The sequence below is a fragment of the Mastacembelus armatus genome, chromosome 24 (assembly GCF_900324485.2).
Source record: "Mastacembelus armatus chromosome 24, fMasArm1.2, whole genome shotgun sequence".
In the NCBI taxonomy this organism is placed as follows: Eukaryota; Metazoa; Chordata; class Actinopteri; order Synbranchiformes; family Mastacembelidae; genus Mastacembelus; species Mastacembelus armatus.
In genome coordinates, this window is record NC_046656.1 from 10,903,059 (window position 1) to 10,922,426 (window position 19,368).

At 40.9% G+C, this 19,368-nt stretch overlaps 1 protein-coding gene and 1 long non-coding RNA gene across 8 annotated transcripts in view; one reads left to right on the forward strand and one right to left on the reverse strand.

The window, feature by feature from the left end:
* The first annotated feature begins 565 nt into the window (after positions 1–565).
* On the forward strand, positions 566–5,141 carry LOC113137454 (uncharacterized). The gene is made up of 3 exons (XR_003296361.2): positions 566–833; positions 1,719–1,906; positions 4,956–5,141. It is a non-coding gene; the product is annotated as an uncharacterized LOC113137454 (long non-coding RNA).
* Positions 5,142–5,522: 381 nt separating this feature from the next.
* epb41l2 (erythrocyte membrane protein band 4.1 like 2) overlaps positions 5,523–19,368 on the reverse strand; it is a 43,369-nt gene continuing 29,523 nt past the window's right edge. The window contains exons 15-24 of one of the 7 annotated variants that reach the window (XM_026318036.1): positions 18,232–18,282; positions 18,043–18,075; positions 15,147–15,314; positions 13,433–13,495; positions 12,407–13,054; positions 11,030–11,170; positions 10,607–10,705; positions 10,355–10,435; positions 9,284–9,398; positions 5,523–8,938 (exon numbers count right to left, since the gene is read on the reverse strand). In XM_026318036.1, the coding sequence (XP_026173821.1) occupies positions 9,294–9,398; positions 10,355–10,435; positions 10,607–10,705; positions 11,030–11,170; positions 12,407–13,054; positions 13,433–13,495; positions 15,147–15,314; positions 18,043–18,075; positions 18,232–18,282 (1,389 nt within the window). In that variant the 3' untranslated portion in view covers positions 5,523–8,938; positions 9,284–9,293. Of the gene's footprint in view, positions 8,939–9,283; positions 9,399–10,354; positions 10,436–10,606; positions 10,706–11,029; positions 11,171–12,406; positions 13,055–13,432; positions 13,496–15,146; positions 15,315–17,205; positions 17,266–18,042; positions 18,283–19,368 lie in introns of all 7 variants that reach the window. The other 6 variants (XM_026318037.1, XM_026318034.1, XM_026318033.1 and 3 more) reach the window with 6 other exon arrangements.

Below are 19,368 nucleotides of genomic sequence, written 5' to 3' on the forward strand. Positions count from 1 at the left end.
ATGTTTGCTCTCCTCATTTTGTTTCAGCCATATAGTCAAGCCTGACTCCATCAGTTCCTTTTTAGCTTAATCAATACTCTCACTGATCAAAAGGGTAAAATAAAGAGGCAGAAAGACAGAGAGAAAACCAGGAGGGAGCTAAGACAAATCATAAACATATTTATTTACAATCCCACAGAGACCAGTTGAAAAAAAATGAAATGTGCTTGTCAGGGAATAGTGTGTGTTTTATGACACAGATAGCAAACAGGTCTAAGGTTCAATACTCAGAACATTACTGGACACTTCAATGCCTGCACACACACACACAGGACACTTTTGCCCCATTTTCATGTTTTGAAGACCGTTATACGTCATAGTAACCCAAGAAAACCTCTTCACTCTATATCCCTGAACCTCAACCACACACACACACGCACACGCACACGCACACACACACACACAGGTCAGGCCACTAAAGCTAATCTTCTTAGTAATCATAAGGTTTGACTGTTGGAACAGAACAAAGTCCACCTGGTCAACAACAACAGAGCTAGTATTTATACCACTGAGAGAGACAGTGAGAAACAGAAACACAAAGAGACAGATAAACAAAGAGAGAGATGGGAATAAGAGACGAGACAGAGAGGCCATGAAGACAATCACAACTTTTACCTTTGGACTGAAATTACCTTCTTGTCTATCTTCCATCAGCTTGGACCTCCACTTCAATTCAGGCCACTGGAACAACTTAACATCAAGAAGGACAAGTGACAACAATGGATTAGCTCTGTGCCATCAGGCGTCTCCTCCAGTGTTCATTCAAATCTGTATTTCAACAAACCTGAAAAACTGTAAGCTGACCTTTTATATATCTCTAGCTGATAATAATTTACAAAAATCAGGCCAGTGTTTCTTGAAGGTACTGGCTTGTTTTTAGAAACTCTGACCCTGCAATGGTGTCAAGGTTTTTGAACATTTTTTTGCAGAAATGAGTCTTTTAACTGACTTTAACTTTGTTGGCTTCCATAAAAAAAGAATTTAGCGGAACAAAATCTGATGTGTGCACAATAACTCCTTTTCCTCCCATGTGCGGCAGGACTTAAGAGTGTAATCTAAATATTTTCTAGAGTGGATCATTTTGTTTTAGTGCTGATGGAAACTTACAGATTAACAGGGTACAATTTCACCTGGGAGAGAAATATATTCCTGTAACATATCACTGAAGAAAAACACCAATCCTACAGTGTTGTGACCCTTAATACTTTACTCTTTATGGCTACAATCAATCTATTTATTCACCAGGTCTATTAAAAAAAAACAAAGGCTTATTGTTTCACTGTCTTATCATCGTATTGTAATTCCACTGGAAGGCTGCAATCCATTTTCTGTAAACTGTAAATCGTTTTCCATTCTTACCTCTGAGCTACATCGAAGTTTCCTCTTAGCTTAAATTACCTGTTTATACAAGCCTGGATATCTTAAGAACACTGGCTTGGTAAATTTGAAAAGAATATTTATGCCACCATCTGAATCCTTTCCCTGTTGTTTAAATTGTTCTCCAAAGTCTGCTTTTACTTTTACTTAGCTACATGTTGCTACTGTGTGTCTTGACCTGGATGTCACCGACCTGCAATTCATCAAATCAGTGTTTATCGGGATGTGTTATCTCATCTGTGCTATCACTTTATGAAATCAGTCCTGACTTTGTCTCACTTTGGGTGCGTTCTCCCATACAGACGCAGGATGGTGGTGCTGAGTGGCCCGTGGGCTGATCTGGTTCTGTTCCTGAGACAAACGGTCACACAGCGAGATAGAGACACAGACAGCTCTCTTGCTGTCTGGCTCTTTGTCCTGCTGCTGTTCCTGTCTGTCTCCCTGCTGCTGCTGCAACTGATTATCTACCTCAGCTGGAAACTCAGAGAGGGTAGGCATATGATTAACTAGCCATGTCCAGACCATTTGCTACTTCATACTTACAACGCTGGCTGTTGTGTGGATACACGGATGCTGTGTAGAGACGACTTTCTCCAGGACCACACATATTATAAGTTATTATAAATACTGTATATCTCCACACTGTAAGGATTTCTCCATAAAAATCTACTCTGATGGGGAAATTTCACAGCTTGATATGAAATGCTTTTCCAATCACATCATTCTCTGTATGATACAAAATACTGTTTCTGAAAAACTGGGCAGCTCATGTCACTGTCCGGTAGAAAAAATGTAAATGGGCCCCAAAACTAAACTGCACTTTAAATAATAATAATATCTAAAATAGGCTGCAACAGAAAAAACACTCTGAAAACTAAGTCACATTTTAGGATAGTAAAAAATATTACATTATACAGTACAAGCATATGTACAGTACAAGTACAAGTACAGTAAACACAGTACAAGCACAATATATCAGCTTGTTTTGTCTCTTTTGTTCTTTCTTATTTAATTTGACTATGAAGCACATTGAGAGCCAGTCAAATTCTTTGAAAAAAAAAATTTTCCCGTCTCACCCCTATGGGTGGTGTGTGTGTCTTCCTCAATCTCGGGTCCTCTACCAGAGGCCTGGGAGTTTGAGGGTTCTTCGCAGTATCTTAGCTGTTCCTAGCACTGCGCTCTTCTGGACTGAGATCTCTTATGTTGTTCCTGGGATCTGTTGGAGCCACTCTCCCAGTTTGGGGGTCACAGCCCCGAGGGTGCCGATTACCACGAGGACCACTGTTGCCTTCACCTTCCACATCTTTTCTAGCTCTTCTTTAAGCTCTTGGTATTTCTCAAGCTTCTCGTGTTCCTTCTTTCTGATGTTGCTGTCACTTGGGATCGCTACATCTATCACTACGGCTTTCTTCTGCTGTTTGTCCACCACTACTATGTCCGGTTGGTTAGCCATCACCTGTTTGTCGGTCTGTATCTGGAAGTCCCACAGGATCTTAGCTCGGTCATTCTCCCTCACCTTTGGAGGCGTGTCCCATTTTGACCTTGGGACCTCCAGCCCATACTCGGCACAGATGTTCCTGTACACTATGTCGGCCACTTGGTTATGGCGTTCCATGTACGCTCTGCCTGCTAGCATCTTACAACCTGCTGTTATGTGCTGGTTTGTCTCAGGGGCATCTTTGCACAGCCTGCACCTGGGGTCCTGCCTGGTGCGGTAGACCCCGGCCTCTATCGATCTTGTGCTCAGGGCCTGTTCTTGTGCCGCTACAATCAGTGCCTCTGTGCTGTCTTTCAGTCCAGCTTTTTCCAGCCACCGGTAGGACTTTTCAATATCAGCCACTTCTTGTATCTGTCGGTGGTACATGCCATGCAGGGGTTTGTCCTGCCATGATGGTTCTCGCTCTTCTTCCTCTGCATCGGGCTTCTGTTGCCTGAGATATTCACTAAGTATTCCATCGCTTGGGGCCATCTTCCTGATGTACTCATGGATCTTGGCTGTTTCATCTTGGATGGTGGCTCTGATGCTCACCAGTCTCCGGCCTCCTTCCTTCTTCTTAGTGTACAGTCTCAGGATGCTGGATTTGGGGTGAAGTCCTCCATGCATTGTGAGGAGCTTCCTTGTCTTGACATCAGTGGCTTCTATGTCCTCTTTTGGCCAGCTTATTATGCCAGCGGGGTATCTGATGACCGGCAGGGCGTAGGTGTTGATGGCTTGGACCTTGTTCTTCCCATTTAGCTGACTTCTTAGGACTTGCCTTACTCTCTGTAGGTATTTGGCTGTGGCTGCTTTCCTTGCCGCTTCTTCCTGGTTCCCATTTGCCTGTGGGACTCCAAGGTACTTGTAGCTCCCCTCAACATCCGCTATGCTGCCTTCTGGGAGTTCAACTCCTTCAGTCCTGACAACCTTCCCTCTCTTTGTTATCATTCGACCACACTTGTCCAGTCCGAATGACATTCCAATGTCGTTGCTGTATATCCTGATGGTGTGGATCAGTGAGTCGATGTCTCGCTCAGTCCTGGCATACAGCTTGATGTCATCCATGTACAGGAGGTGGCTGATGGTTGCCCCATTTCACAGTCGGTATCCGAAGCCAGTCTTAGTGATGATCTGGCTGAGGGGGTTCAGGCCTATGCAGAACAGCAGCGGGGACAGAACATCTCCTTGGTAGATGCCGCACTTGATGGAGACTTGTGCTACCGGCTTGAGGTTGGCTACTAGGTTTGTTGTTGTTTTCCACAGTCCCATTGAGTTCCTTATGAAGGTTCTTAGGGTCCTATTGATGTTGTACAGCTCCAGGCATTCCAGGATCCATGTGTGAGGCATTGAGTCGTTGAGCTTCCATGTTGTGCAGAGGCAGGTTATCGGACGGTAGTTGGATGGGACTGCTCCCTTTTGGGGGTCCTTCAGGATCAGGACTGTCCTGCCTTCAGTTAGCCACTCTGGGTGAGTCCCATCCATTAGCAGCTGGTTCATTTGAGCTGCCAGGCGCTCATGGAGGGCAGTTAGCTTCTTTAGCCAGTAGGTGTGGATCATGTCAGGCCCCGGTGCTGTCCAGTTCTTCATGTTTGAGACCCTTTCTCAGATATCTGCCTTTGCGATGGTTACTGGTTCCTGTTCAGGGAACAAGCTGTGATATATACACAATATATCACAGCTTGTTTTGTCTCTTTTGTTCTTTCTTATTTAATTTGACTATGAAGCACATTGAGAGCCAGTCAAATTCTTTGTGTCCAACATCCTGGACCATTAAAGTTGACTGTGAGACTATCAGTTATTGTTTTGCATGTACTGATCCAGATACATTTTACACTGTAAATGGGTACTTTTTTTTGGTAAATTAGACTTAATTATAAACAGCTTTGACTTTACACTGCACAGTGACAACCTGTAACACCTTAGTCATTTCAAAGTATAAATGTCCAAATATACCGAGGGAAGCTGCTGAAAGACATCGTGTGATTGGCCAACAGGTAAGTTACATTATACTACTCACTTTATTCTCGTCTGTTTTTTTCAATGTGTCCGTTTTGTCCCTTAGTTGAGGCTGAGCTGTCGGAGTTTCCGCAGGACAGAAGCGCCATCTACAGGCAGACATACAGATGTGCGCCCCTGAGGAAGAGAAGCGCCAAGTCGCATCCACACACCTGACAGGGCGTGATCGACGCAGGCGCACATCACCTGCTGAAATCAAGTCTGCTGCTCCAGCTGTCCTTTCAACATGGGCTCAGCTGCCTCTGCAGAGCTGTGAACAGCAGCAGGTGCCTGTGGGGACCCAGCTCAGCCTTAATTTAATTACCTTAAGACGCGTGTTGAAAACCACACACTGCTGCTGGGAACTCTAGAAACTGTTTCTAACCTTCTCGCTGTACAATACTTTGATATTTTCATGGAAATAAAAGTATCTTTTCATTTTTGCCCTTTTTAAGAAAGTTTATAAAAGCTGGAAAGTGCTGTTTGGTACATGACACTTACTGTTCACATTACATTACATTTACTAGACAGCGCAACTTAAGTACACAAACATAAAAATTGAGAACTCAAATGTTTATATCTAAATCAGACAAATTAATGAATGAATTGAATGAAACGTGAACATTTCTGAGTATAACAAGTCTTTATTTAAACAGTGTTACACAGAGGAGGAGTGGCAGTGTGTGTGGGGAGACACAAGACAAGCTGCTAGATAGAAACAATAAAAACCTACCAGTGATCAGTGGTTTGCTAAGAGGGAGCAATGAGGCAACTGTGGTTTGTTTTCCAAAATTTGTTTTCTTTGACAGTGAGTTGTACTTTGTTACATACAAAACTGTGCTGGTTTTAATTGACCTTACACCGTCTCATCGGGGCAAACTGTAAAAAGCCTAAGGTATATCTATGATCTAATGTAATCCAAAAATAATTAGCCTTTTAAAACATCATCAGCCCTGCACTGAGGGTAAAGACTGAGTGAACCAGATGACTAACATTGCCATAATATAATCCCGTTAAGATCCATGGATACAACTCATCAGTTTCTTATTAAATGGAGATATACTAGGGAGTCGCCATGGTAACCACCTAAAACTGTCTAAGCTGTTTTGTATCACAATAAAAATAAATGTTGAAAAGGCAATCATTTGTGAGTCTTTACAGTCACCAAAAAAAAAAAAAAGCAATACCAAGATTTTGGAAAAACAGAGCTCACAGCCCCAAAGCTCCTGTGATTGGTTCAAAAAGCCCCTGGAAAGCAGTTAAACCTGCGGCTACAAAAATACAAAAAGGTGGCAGAAGGTTTGATTTGAAGTGGTGGTTTTTCCGTGTCAAAGCACTGTGAAAACATTACAAAGATCCAAGAGGGGGCACAACAGATCCCATCTGTCAACAATTAGATCAGTTTCACAGAGAAAAGACAAGTATGAGAAAAGCTGTGAATATGCTGTGATATTGTTTGTTGTTGATGTTTTTAAAAAGGTTTGTTTAACCTTTGAGGGGGGGGGGGGTAGTGAAAGCTTTCGAAGCTGCCTAGTGTTGGTTTGTTTTCTGTTTTTTCTGTTATTTAGTCTCTTTGCAACAGGGTGAGAGGTTAAAGCTCTGCCCTCATCTGGAATGTTGAGATTTAACTGCATAGTAAAGGTCAGACCAGCCTAGTCAGTCCAGGACTGAGGGATAAAGCAGGGTCAGATTACCAGGTACATGTAGTGTATACTTATCTCTTCACTGAAAACTGATGAATCATTTGTTTGACTCCATTTCACAATGCATTACATCCCATCAGACAGGAGAGTTAAAAAAGGGTTTTTATATTAATGTGGCACATCTTTGTTTACAATCAGTTAAATCTCAGGAAATATGTGTTTTTGTTTTGCACCTTTCATACCGAAAATCTGCGTCGACTTAAATGCATTAAATGTCATTTACACCGTCACATTTTTGTTGTTCTGCTGAACATTTGGGGTAATAAGACACACAACATGAATAAAACATCAGGAGACTTCATGAAGGGATTTTCAAGAGCACTTCAAACCATCTGAAACATTCCCTTTAAGCTGCATTTTACTGTTGAGCTGCTTTAAGAATTATTCAAACGGAGCGCTTCTGGCATCCCCCACAAAAACTGGTGCTCTTGAAGGGAAAAATGATCAAAACTTGCCTAGTTTTTCCTTTTTAAATGATGAATTTCATTTTCAAATTGAAACTGTTCAAAAGCATTAAAAAAAAAAAAAAAAAAAATCACATTAATGCATGAGAGTATTTGGTTACAGTTGAAACCGATACAGCACAGTGTCATGTCTAAATGAATCTTATCTGAACGTATCTGTATGAGCACAGATAATCTGTTATCTACACACTCTCAAACCAATTTAACAGTAGCCTTTTACTCTTGCAAGATGAAAGTGCATGAAGACACACTGCTTTTAATCGCAGATCTCATTATGTCTAGTAGCTTCTGTTGGTGTCAAAGTAACTGCTGAACTATGATGACACTCGGGCTCTTATGCAGAAATAGCAAACTGGTAGAAACTGCCTTGTTCTGAATTTGAAGTAGAACTAGTTTCAAGTTGTTCCAACTGCATTTTGGTACCTGTGCTGGTTGTAGCACAAAAAAAAAGAATAATTTAAATTGCAGATTATGTGTTAAGCATTGAACTAAGAGTTTTAAAACAGATTTAACTCACAGCAGGAAAGCATGACTGAATCTCACCAACATGCATCAATGCTCAAATGCTTTTTCATTCCCAAGTTGTTAGTCGGCACTGCACAGCACCGCTTCTGTCTCCCAATTATCCTTCATTTCACTGGTCTTCTCTCCCAGTCAAAAATTAGTTTACTGCTCCCTTGCTTCCCCGTGGCCCAATCGGAAGGGTTAGTGTTGTACAGTGGGCGGGCCAAAGGAGAGCGTTTAGCTAACAAAAAGCTGCATTATAGTTCCCATCTTTTTTTTTTTTTTTTTTTTTTTACTGTACAGAAAGTTGTATAGGCCAGTTTTAAAGTCAGTTCAATTTCAGTTCAAATTCATTTCAATTTAGTACAAATTAATCCAGAATTAAGATTTTTCAGTTCCCACCACTGTAAAAATGTCTTCTTAGATTTGAGTAGTGAACTGAACTGAATATGAACTCACTCAACTGCTAATCAACAAGGAATGTAGATGAATAACAAAACAAAACATCAAAAAGACAAAACCATAAAAATAAAAATAAAAAAACTGGAGTTTACTGTGGTATTTTCACTAACAGCTCCCAATTTTCTATAATTATTACTAACAACATGTGATAAGGTGACACGTTTCTTCTTCTATCCTACCGTGAACGTGTGAGACTTCGGGGAGGGGAAAAAAACTTTAAAAATTCCTGGAGTTCATGAATGTTGTTATTATTTTTTTAAAAACACTTCTATTTTGTCACCCTGGAGGGCGAGAGCTGTAATTTACTTCAATAAAACATATTAGGATTGCACCAATACCACATTTTCATATAGTTCCACGTACAAAGTGTCAGATCATTATTTTTGGACTAAAATGAACTAGGTAAAACCTTTCTCTCTTGGGATCGCCAGAATCTAAAAAAAAAAAAGGACAAACATGCTTTACACTGGTACTGGTAAAATAATCAGTCCAGTGCCAGTTATCAATTTATGCCTTGGATCACATCAGTGTTAGTCATCAGTGCAATCCCCAAGTATTTTCTCTTTGTATTTTTTGTAAAACACACAGTTAAAAAAAAAAAAACAACAAAAAAAACTGTTAAAAAACAAAAACACGCTACAAATGTTAGGCTAACAAAGTGGTTTTGTTTTTGCTCGGTCAAACAGAGCGAGGATATTACTTTTCTTTTTCTTGGTTTTGGAGTGATGGGATTCAGATGCACCACAGACATGTAAGAAAGACTGACTGGGAAGAGACTGGCAACTTCTCTCCATGTGTCTAAACCTTCTCCTCCTGTTCTTTAGCTCCTCTTCAGTCGGTCAAGCTTGGTTGTTGTAAAGTGATGAAGGTCGTTCAACGTCAAAAGGAGAAAACAGTCACGATGGGCCCCTTCAACTCTGGATATTGAGCGGGAGAACAGAGGTGAAGGCAGTCAGCCTGGGTGCTGTGATGACTCGCATTTAACACTGTTTTGTTAATCAAATATATTCCTTTTTGCATTCTGCACACAAACCTCCATCAGTCGCTGCCTCAGGTTAATACTCTCTTTCCTACCTTAAACCCTTTTCGCTTGTGTGATCATGACCGATGGTTTTAGCAACTTCATGTGTGGGAGTTGTTCTTTCATCTCACTTTTTGTCTTCAGCAAATAAACAAGTCTAAGCATCACCACTGCTTATAACATCTCCAATAGTATTTCACCATGAATAATAACAATCAGTTACTATTATTATTATTATTACCTGAGTCCAGTCAATCCTCCTCCTCAGTCAGTTCAGTTTCTTTATGAACCACCACTCTGGTGACAGACATGTCAGGATGTTGCTCTTTGGCCTCCCTAATGGCCTGGGCCAGTGCCTGCAGTACCAGGGAGCAACCACACAGTGGCAGCACCAAGCAGAGCAGGCAGTGGAGGTGGTGAAGGAGGAGGAGGAGGAGGAGGAGGGGAAAATGGTGAAGTTAAATGAAAAATTAAATAAGAAGCTTAAAGAAAATGACAAGAATGCTGGATTTACATCTCCCATTTTACTTCTTTGGGTTAACTGAATGTTTAGTGGCAGGTTGGGGGTGGGGGGTAAATTGGATGAAGTAAAATGGCTTCAGCTAGTGACAGCAAGTGGGAAAAAAAATCTCCTTTTCCAACTTGATGTGATATCAATCGTTTGTTACTGTATAAATCCAGCAAATTAGAACAAACAAGCAACTTAAACGAACCATAACATCTAATACGTCTGTGTACAGAGCAAACATCAGACAATCAGAGACAAAGACAGCAAATAAAACTAACCAAGACAAGCAACAAAGTCAGGCACAGCGTGACAAAAAAGGGTTAAGACACCATGTTCTAACTATATGAATGAATGCATGGAAAGACAGGAGGAGCAAATCCCAACTAATACTAGTGGGTATGTCTAATAATGACTAAAAAGCTAAATTGTGCATTCAGTCTGAAAGCAACATGATCGACATGTCACCAGATGTCTATTTGTTCCTTTAAGTCTAAGCTACCAGGAAAAAAAAAAAACAATCCTGCTGAAAGGCAAACTGATTAAAGTAAACCAGGGCTCAACAACTGGCTGTCAGCAACCATCAGCTGCCAACTTCGTCATTTCATCAGTTATTTTAACTCTTAAGACAAAAAATGCAAAAGGTGCTACATCTGGACTCGTACCTAGATTACACATCTAAAAAAAGATTCTGACAGAGCCTTTCACACCGTGCACATTTGATGAGAATAAAGAGACCCATCAACCAAGCTGCTGAAACACCAGGTAAGGAAGGCCGAGGGATCAGCTGTGTGGCTGAAAACTGACCTGGTCATGGTCGATGTCACAGTCGCCAGTAATGACGATGCGTTTCTCAATCCTCGTCTCCGATAGGCCGCCCTTTAACGTCTAGAACACAATGCATAGCAACAATGCTTTCATGCAAATCACAGTATATTGTACATCAGTGTGTACTACAGTTATACAACACGACAAAGGCAGGGGGTGACTGTTCTGTCATTATAAAATGTCGTAACGAGAGGAGGGCGTATGTGTTTGTGGAGGCGTGTCTGTCGTCACCTTGGTAATGTGTGTGGTTGTGGTAGTACACAGAGATTCAGAGGTGATTGTCTGAGCAGTCATCAACACTCCGGGCTCGCCATCGCCATTACCATCCAGCTGATGAAACAGAGAAACAAAAAGAGGTAATCAGTTGTTAATCACAGCTGGAATATTCCTGTTAGATCCTCTCACGTTTGAAATAAAATCTTTTCTAAAAAAAAAACTTAGAGAACTAAAAAACTCTTTCCCTGTGGGAGAAGGAACGAATGATGACGGCATGCACTCTTGCTAGAAAAGAAGCTCATGGAACATAAAACACTGACATTGATAAGCTTTAAAATAATGCCAAAGCTTTCCACACACATACAATATGAATCCTGAACACTAACACACATAAGGAAAAACAAAAAAAAAAAAACTTTTTACAGCTCCCTGCATTACTTCGGTGTGCACCTGTGCGGCTTCGTATGTGATGGTCTTGGTTTCCGTATGTACGATGGGCACTTCTTTTGTAGCTATCTCAGTTTTCTGGGCTGCAAACGTGTCTGATATAGTCACCATTTCTGTCTTTACCACAGGTGGCTGGGGAGGGAGGAGAGAGAGAAGTGAGGGGGGAGGGAAGACGGTTAATATATTATAAACGTGAGATAGTTAGGGTACCAAAGATAATATGTTTGAATCTATGCACTTCCTTTGTGATCAGATTCACTTCCGAGCATATTTACATATAGTGGAGATTACTTTGGTTTAGTAATTATGTGATTACCATCAAATTTACTTCAGCTTTCAATTACAAAATAATTGCCTGTATTAAGAGGGAAGTGATTCAGTAGCTGGAGATGTATAAACCCAACACATGCGAGTGAATGCAGCAAACTTCATGCAAGAAATCAAGAACTCTTGAACTCATGCACGGCAACATCACAGAACGCAGAATATGATGACTTCCACTTAATGCAACAGCAGCACATCTACGGAAATATCTTTGGTGTCAACATGCAGCTCAAATAACGGCACAGCAAAATCACGCACAAAACATATAGCCAATCAATAAAAAAGCAATACTCAAATGTCTGTCAAACAGAGGGGCAACTGAAATGGAAACAACATGCAAAGATGACATTCAGATGAGTGGATGGCATTTCCAAAGTGGTTGGCAATGATGATTTCCACAGCATTGTTACCATGGTGACCGTGACAAGCCAATCAAACACTAAGAGAAAGTGGGAAGCATCGCTGCCAAACACATTGAGGACACACAAACACACAAACCGAAGGTGAAATACAGCATGCAGAGCAAAATGCAAACATACACCTAAAAGCATCATGATTTCCCACTTAGGCCCCATTTACTTCATAACACTAAAACACAATGTGGCGTAGGCAGCAATAACAGCAACACACTACACTATGTGGAGCAGGAGTGAACTCGGCATGCTGACAGTGGTATGAAGTATGATGATAGCATTTAGAAGAGAAATGGAAAACTATGAATATGATGAAAATCAAAGTAAAGACGGGAAATTAATCATGAAGATGTTGGTAACGACAACAACACACCAAAACAATGGTGGTGAACTTTATCCTTAAAAGACTCTTCTGCCAGTTTTAACTGGACGGTTTAATGTCAGGCTTACAATAGTTTTTACAGGACAAAGATGAGTGTGAGGATGTACATGGGGCTTAAATATTCACAAAAGCACGAAAGGAAAACCAGCACTGCAGTAAGCAGGAAGGAAACAAAGTGGGTGCTTCTACAGTTGGTAGGAGGGGTCAAAGCCCGGGTAAGCTCCGCAGTCGACCCAGTGATGACTTTACCTCAGAGCAACATATAACCTGTGGCCGTAGTTCTGCTTCAATCAGAGAGGATTCTCCATTCATTTTATATTCCTCCTCTTCCACTACTGGAGAGACCAATCCAGTGGCAGCCTCCTCAGGCAGGGTGAGACTTTTAGGAGCTTCCTCGGGTGTTATCATTGGGTCGTCTGTGTATTCTCCCGTCTCAGGCTCTTCTTCTTTATCATCCTCTGAAATCATCTTCTCCTCTGCCTCTGCATCATCTGTCTTTGACTCTTCTACTTCTCGACTGGCCTCCTCTGCAGGTTGGCTGACTGCAGCTGAGTGGAAAGGAGCGTCTGGAGCCGTCATGTCCTGCTCCACCATCTCATCCTCCTCTTTCTTCTCCTGCTCTTCCTCCTCTTCCTTCTCCTCTGGTATTTGTGTGTGAGAGATGGAGACAGAGACATTTGGATGGTACTCAGCTTCTTCTTCGCTCTCGCTCTCAGATGAAATGCTCTCCTGGTTTGCCACTTTTGCTTCCTCTTGAACATTCACTTCCTGTTCTCTTGTTTCCTGCTCTGCAGGTGGGCCAGCAGGAGAGCTGGGTGTAACTGTGACAAATCCTGGTTTGGTTGCTTTGGAAACCTCTTGGATGATAACGGTTTCTTCTATTTCGACTTCGGTTGTCTATACACACGCACATTCACACGCGCGCATGTACACGTAGTGCACAGACGCACAACGAGGTGCACACACATACACAACGCATGGAGACAAAAACAAAAACATAACATGATCATTGAACATAAAAAAATTAAACTAACTTGACTCAAAATAAATGAATACAAAGCAAAGTCAGAAAAAAAATGATGTTTAACTGTGGACAAAAAGACGTGTGAAAGGGGGAACATGGAGGAAGTGAAGAGTCAAAGAATGGCTGGTTGAAGTGAGAGCAGGAAATTTGAAGCTGCAAATGGAAAAAGAATGAAGGCTTAAAGAAAACCAAGGATAAAAAGCGTCATGAATGGAAAGCTGGATGGATTAATAGAAGAAAGGCAGGACCACCTTTGCAGGTTCTTTGGTATCAGACATCGTGTTATCAGCTGCAGATGCTTCCATTTGGGGCACCTGCATGACAGAGAGGTTACCACAACAGTTATTAATCGCACACCAGCACGGACATCATCATTGTTAGCAGTTACTGTGAAGTTAGCGAGTTAATATCTGTATGTCAAGTTCATTGCAGCAGGCATTAAAATAGCAAATGGGATAAAAGAGGTGAAAGAATAGAAAATGAAAGGACTCTATCAAACACTAAAGCTCATCTTCAGCTGCATAAAAAGACAAAATGAACATAGTATTGAAGTCTGCAGTGTGTTTGAGAAAACCACAAAAAACATGTTACCATAATGAATTTAGATTGTACATTTTATAAGCTCATGTAAAAAAAAAAAGAAAAAAGCATGAAATGGGGAAAAAAAGTCATGGCTTTCTCCTTTTGTTTTTAAACATGATGGAAACTGCTGCTTCAGTACCTGCTGCTTTTAGCTTAGTTGATATTTGTGGTATTTACATAGGAGTTTAGATTAGATTTAACATGGCAATTATGCATCCACGGGCCATACAGAATGAATGGATTATGACTCAGAATAACAACATCCTTCATTTACAGCAGGCATCATGGGCGGCAAGCATGTGTTTAGTTTGTGAAGACAGAAGTGAAGCATTACAGGGTGTCAGTTTACTTACAGGAGCACTAACTTATGGCGCTTATAAAAACTCTTCACAAAACAGTTTGTATAGTCAGTCAGTAAAATGATGCCTTCATGGCAGGTTAACCAAAACATTCTGTATGGATTGGACAGAAAGTAAACTGACGTCTATTTAGTATTGGCAGCAGCACCTCAGCAGCAGACAGCGTGGTAAGTTGGGAGATAAGGTGCCTTTGGGGTGCTGTAGGAGAAGTTGGAGACAGACATGTAGTCATTACAGCATCTAGTGTCAGCTCAGGAATACTGCAGGCAGTCACAGCAGCTGCATAAAAACCAGCGCAAGAGTTTCTACTAAAGTCTGCAACAGTTATCTCCTCCTCAAGGCTCTACAGCGACACACAACAAAACATCACAAGACAAAGGCAGATGTAGGGAAAGGAATAAGATGACAAGAGAGAGGAGAGAAAGACAAAAAAATACAACACAAAAACACATAATGTGAAAGGAAGTATAGGACAAATAAAACAGCCGTGCCTGAATTATAATAAGTAAATAAGGTGGAAGAGAGTAAAACAGATGTTTGGTTAGGAGATCAGCATGGAGACTAGCAGAATATCACAGATTTTAACAAAGCTGACAGCGCAGAATAAAACCAATGAGCTGCAAAAACTGCAATGCAATGATTCCAGCAGAAAAGGGCTGAACAGCTGGTGACAATGATTGTTAGGAGAAATCCAACAATCAAGTGATGAGTGAGCTATTGTCCACAGGTCGTGAAAACCCCATCATAACAAAAACACCACACACCTTCCAACTTGCAAGAAACTTAAAAATCAAAAGTCTATGTTGAAATGATAGACAGATTAAGAGAGAAGTGGATCTGAGAAAATCACACCCAAACACACATGATCATACTACATCCCCATTTCTTTGCAGCAGATCATGAAAATACAATTCTGAAGCGCTGCATTCCTCTCTGTAAAATGGCTTTTCACCTGCACAACATTTGCAGGGAATAAACGCTCTTCAATTCAGTTGCCGAGACAGAAACACCCAGACAGACGTACCACTTGTTGCTGTTGAATACGTATCGCTGTAGCGGGAGAGGAGGTGAGGCGTTTCTCCCACTGGTTGGGTTGAGGAGGAGAGGGAGGTGGCGCCTCCATAAAGGAGCGTTTGAGTTGGCTAATGCTAGCTTGGTGTTTCAGAACCTCGTCTTGGGTCTTATCATGGTCCTAATAGGGGAGTGGAGGAGAGGAATAAAGGGGGAGGAGGGGTGAGGGAGACGAAGAAGCAGTTGTGAGTAAATGAGATGATCCAGGGGAGGGTTGGTGATTGGGACAAGAGAGGCGGGATGAAAAAGAGAGATGTGGGGCAGAAATGGAAAAGAAAAGGTAGGAAAATAAAGGAAAAGGACAAAGAAAGGAAAGGAGAAAAAAAATAAAGGATGCAGAAAAAGTAAGGGGAGCATGGAATAAGCAGAGAAATAAGAAAAAAAATGAAAAAGGGTAGAGTGAAAAGTGTTGAAAGTAGGAATGGCAGCATGAAGTAGAGAAAAAATTGTGGAAAATGGAAAGAGAGGGAAGGAGAGAGGGAAGAAAGAGGGGATGGGGGGGGTAAAATTCACATCACAGGAACATTAGTCTGTCAATCAGGAAAGAAACAAGATGGATGCCAAGCGTCACTGCAGCCTTATTTAATAATGGCTCTTGAATGAATTCCTAAATTTGGCTTATCACCTGTATTTTGCTCAGGGGTGTGGGTGTGTGTGTGTGTGTGTGTGTGTGTGTGTGAGCAGGCCACAGTGAAACAGGGCCTCTCCATCTTATTCAGGAGTTTTTCCTTCAATCAGGCCAAGAACAGCAAGCTAGACTGTAGAACATGGAGCTGATAGTGGTGATCACTCTAAACCTGCCCTGCTATCTTTCTCCTCTTCTTCACTCTCTGTTCCATCATTTCACTCATTGTCTTTCATTGATTTTCTCCCTGCCCTCCCTACTTTTGACTCCATACAATATATTTACGTACTAAGGGGACAGCAATGTGATCCACCAATCATTTTTCAGAAATGGACTGATCGAAATTACCCTTTAATTTCTATTTTTCTATTTCACTGGCTCTTCTATTCTCTTAAGGTTCTAACCTCAACTTACAGTCCTACACACCACGTAGACTGCTGCACTGTTCCTGATGGGAATACATCACTATCAGTCCCATGCTGTAAAATTGTTGCTGTTTTAGTGTGTTATTGAACCAAACAACTTGACACTGGCAGCCAATCACCAAAAAACAGGAAGAGAGTTCCTCATATGGGTTAGGGAGGCGGGATTAGTCAGGTTAGACACGGTTGCCTGGCAATAATCAAACTGTTTAACCAGTCAAGGATTGAAAACGCACCAAGATACGACGATGATAAGAACAGCATTCCACATGCACAGAGCATGCATGAAAACCACATTCACACACCGCTGACCCTATTCACAAAGCAGTCATTGTGAACACTGAGGCTCAGAAATTTCCTGGAAGAGCAAGTCTCTACTGGACTGTGTACCAAGACAGCCATCAAACAAATGTTTTGCATTTCATAGATGCAGTAGTGAAACATCTCAGTTCCCTTTCTGTTGCTGTTTCTCAGACTGCTGCCTACTGTAGCAGACCTTCTCAATGTGTTTAAAGCTACACTGATCTTTATTTTTTGCCACAACATCTTAAAGATCACAACTACTGGAACTTGGAAAGTTGACATGGCTCATGTGTCAGCATTTGTTTTACCCATATTTCTGGCCTTTACATAAATCTAAACTTCTCCTGATGCAAAGACCTTACTCTTGGGCTGATAAATACTGCCCTATGGCAGTAGCTAACTTTGCACATGACTAATTTCCTAGTTCATTTGTTCAAAGTGACTGCCGCGTGAATCGAAACAATCGGCATTGCAACATTTTCAAACAACATTTTGAAAAACGCTACACAAACACACGCAGCCATGCACACAGAGCCTGAGAGTGCGAGAGGGCAGCAGTCTTGTACAGTTCAGTACAGAGGAAGTTGTAGTTCCGATGGCGTCAGAGTACACGGAAAACATGTAGTTCTTATTTTCAGCCATCAGACGACGCCAGTACCAACCTCCAACATTAAATTACTGTGCCTCACATAAATATTGTCCCCATGCACTCTCATTGGACTCTGGAAGGCAGACATACAGCAAAAAATGAAATGTAGAAAATCTATTTTAAAAAATGTAAAAATAATATACCGGTAATAATAATAAAGTTTAAAAAGTTATCAAAGTATAAAAATAGTTTACTGTGAAAAAACATGACAGAATAAAACATAATCTCTGGAACAAAAGCAATTAATATAATAAAATAGATGAAATAAATAAATAAATAAATGGTATATAAATAAGAAAAAACAACTTAGAAGCAGGCACGTGATCACACAGCCAAAATGTTTCAAACTGTGTTGAACGCTGGTGGATGGGTACAAGCACAAATATTTTGTTATTAATAAAACATAAAAGTACTTAGTACCCATGTTAACAAAATTCAAAGTATTCAGAACATCACAGCACCAACAAACATTTACACAAGGCAAAAACCTTAATGTGCTTTCAGTGAAACCCAAAAATAATGATACAAACCACAGGTATGAACCAGAAAGCAAACCGTAACTGTGAAACCATAAGCCACACCAGAGCAACCAAAAGTGAAGATTTTGGGTGAAAGTGCCTATTCAGGATATTCAGGATCAGATTTTACACACTTTTTTTTCCTTTTTTGGTCCTTACAAATTCCAGAATTGCTCTGAAATCACTAAGACATGAAAAGGCTGTCATCTTATATTCATATTGAGGCAACTTCACCCAAAGAGTGAACCAAACCAACGAATCAACCAACACAGGCAGAACAAATGATTGACAGACCAAATACAAAATCAAATAACCAATAACAGTGGGTGAACCTGAGAGAGGGCAGGCTCATTGGCTCCAAGGGACTGTTGGGGTAAAGTCAGGGAAAAAAAGCATGTCAGGTTAAGTTTGCTATGTGTCTGGTCCACCACACCACAAAAAAGCACAACCATGTTTACACAAATTCCAAGCATCTTTTTAAGAATTGCAAAGCATGCTGGGTAGAAACAGGCCCTACAGACCTGGGTGGGCGTGGCTTCTGCACCGCCAGGGCTTAAGTCCACCTCCTTAACCTTCAATGTTGTAGTCATGGTGATGGTAGTCATGACAAAATGAGGAGGGTAGGGGCACCAAGAAAAGAAACAAGTGAAATGGATGATAGGAAAGGCTATTTTCGTCCCCAACAAATCAGTGTTAGGGAGTATTGCTGGTCATGTGATCTTTGCACCAAACCCACAGGAACCTTACCTCTAAAGGAGTCTAAAAGAGTCAATAAAATGAGACGGTGCTACTGTCTCTCTGGAACAATTACTAAAATATATTCAAAACAACTCAGTCAAAGTCGGTGTCGAAGCAGATTTTTCAGTTCAGATTTCATCAGTTCTCTAACAAACCATTCATGTACACTGTCCCTTTCTGGAAAACAGCACACCTTGTTAGCTGATGTTTAGAATGTGTCCAAACCTGAGTCAGACACAGTATTTACACTAAGTAAAACAATAGAACTACTACAGTTCCCACTGTTCCCTTTTTAGAACACATATGCTACTTTTCATTCTATGGGTACTTAGTGATATGGTGTTTAGGTTAGTTACTGTGGCAATGAGCAGTTGTGCCAGTATTCACTCCAACCTGTCGTTTGATCATTGTTCTTTCTACACCCACGGCTTAAGTAATGAAGAAAATGCTTAATGTCCAACAACAGGAGCCTCATTATATTATACTATTATACAATGCAAACAACAAACAGGCTTAAAGAGAGAGTCTGAACCTTAAGGATCACAGCAACACTTTACTCTTAATATTGATGAGCAATAATATACAAATCCAATATGTTTTAAAAGCTCTAGGCATGATGGGGTTTCAGTATCTATCTATACACACAGTTATAACATCTACAGCTAAGCTCTCAGTGACATCTGTTCTCTGCAACACAAATGTTACTGACAGCAACTGAGAATTTACTTAAATATTATTTTACTGCTTAGGTACTTAGCTTTATATATTACCATTTAGTAGCATTATGTCATTTTATTTGATGAGCATGACAATTGATAATGACTAACAAACACATCAAAGGTTACCCAAAGTTACAGTATTTTGCCTTTGTGGGTAAAATCCTTTAACTCTTGCCTTTCATTACAGTCTATCTACAGTAT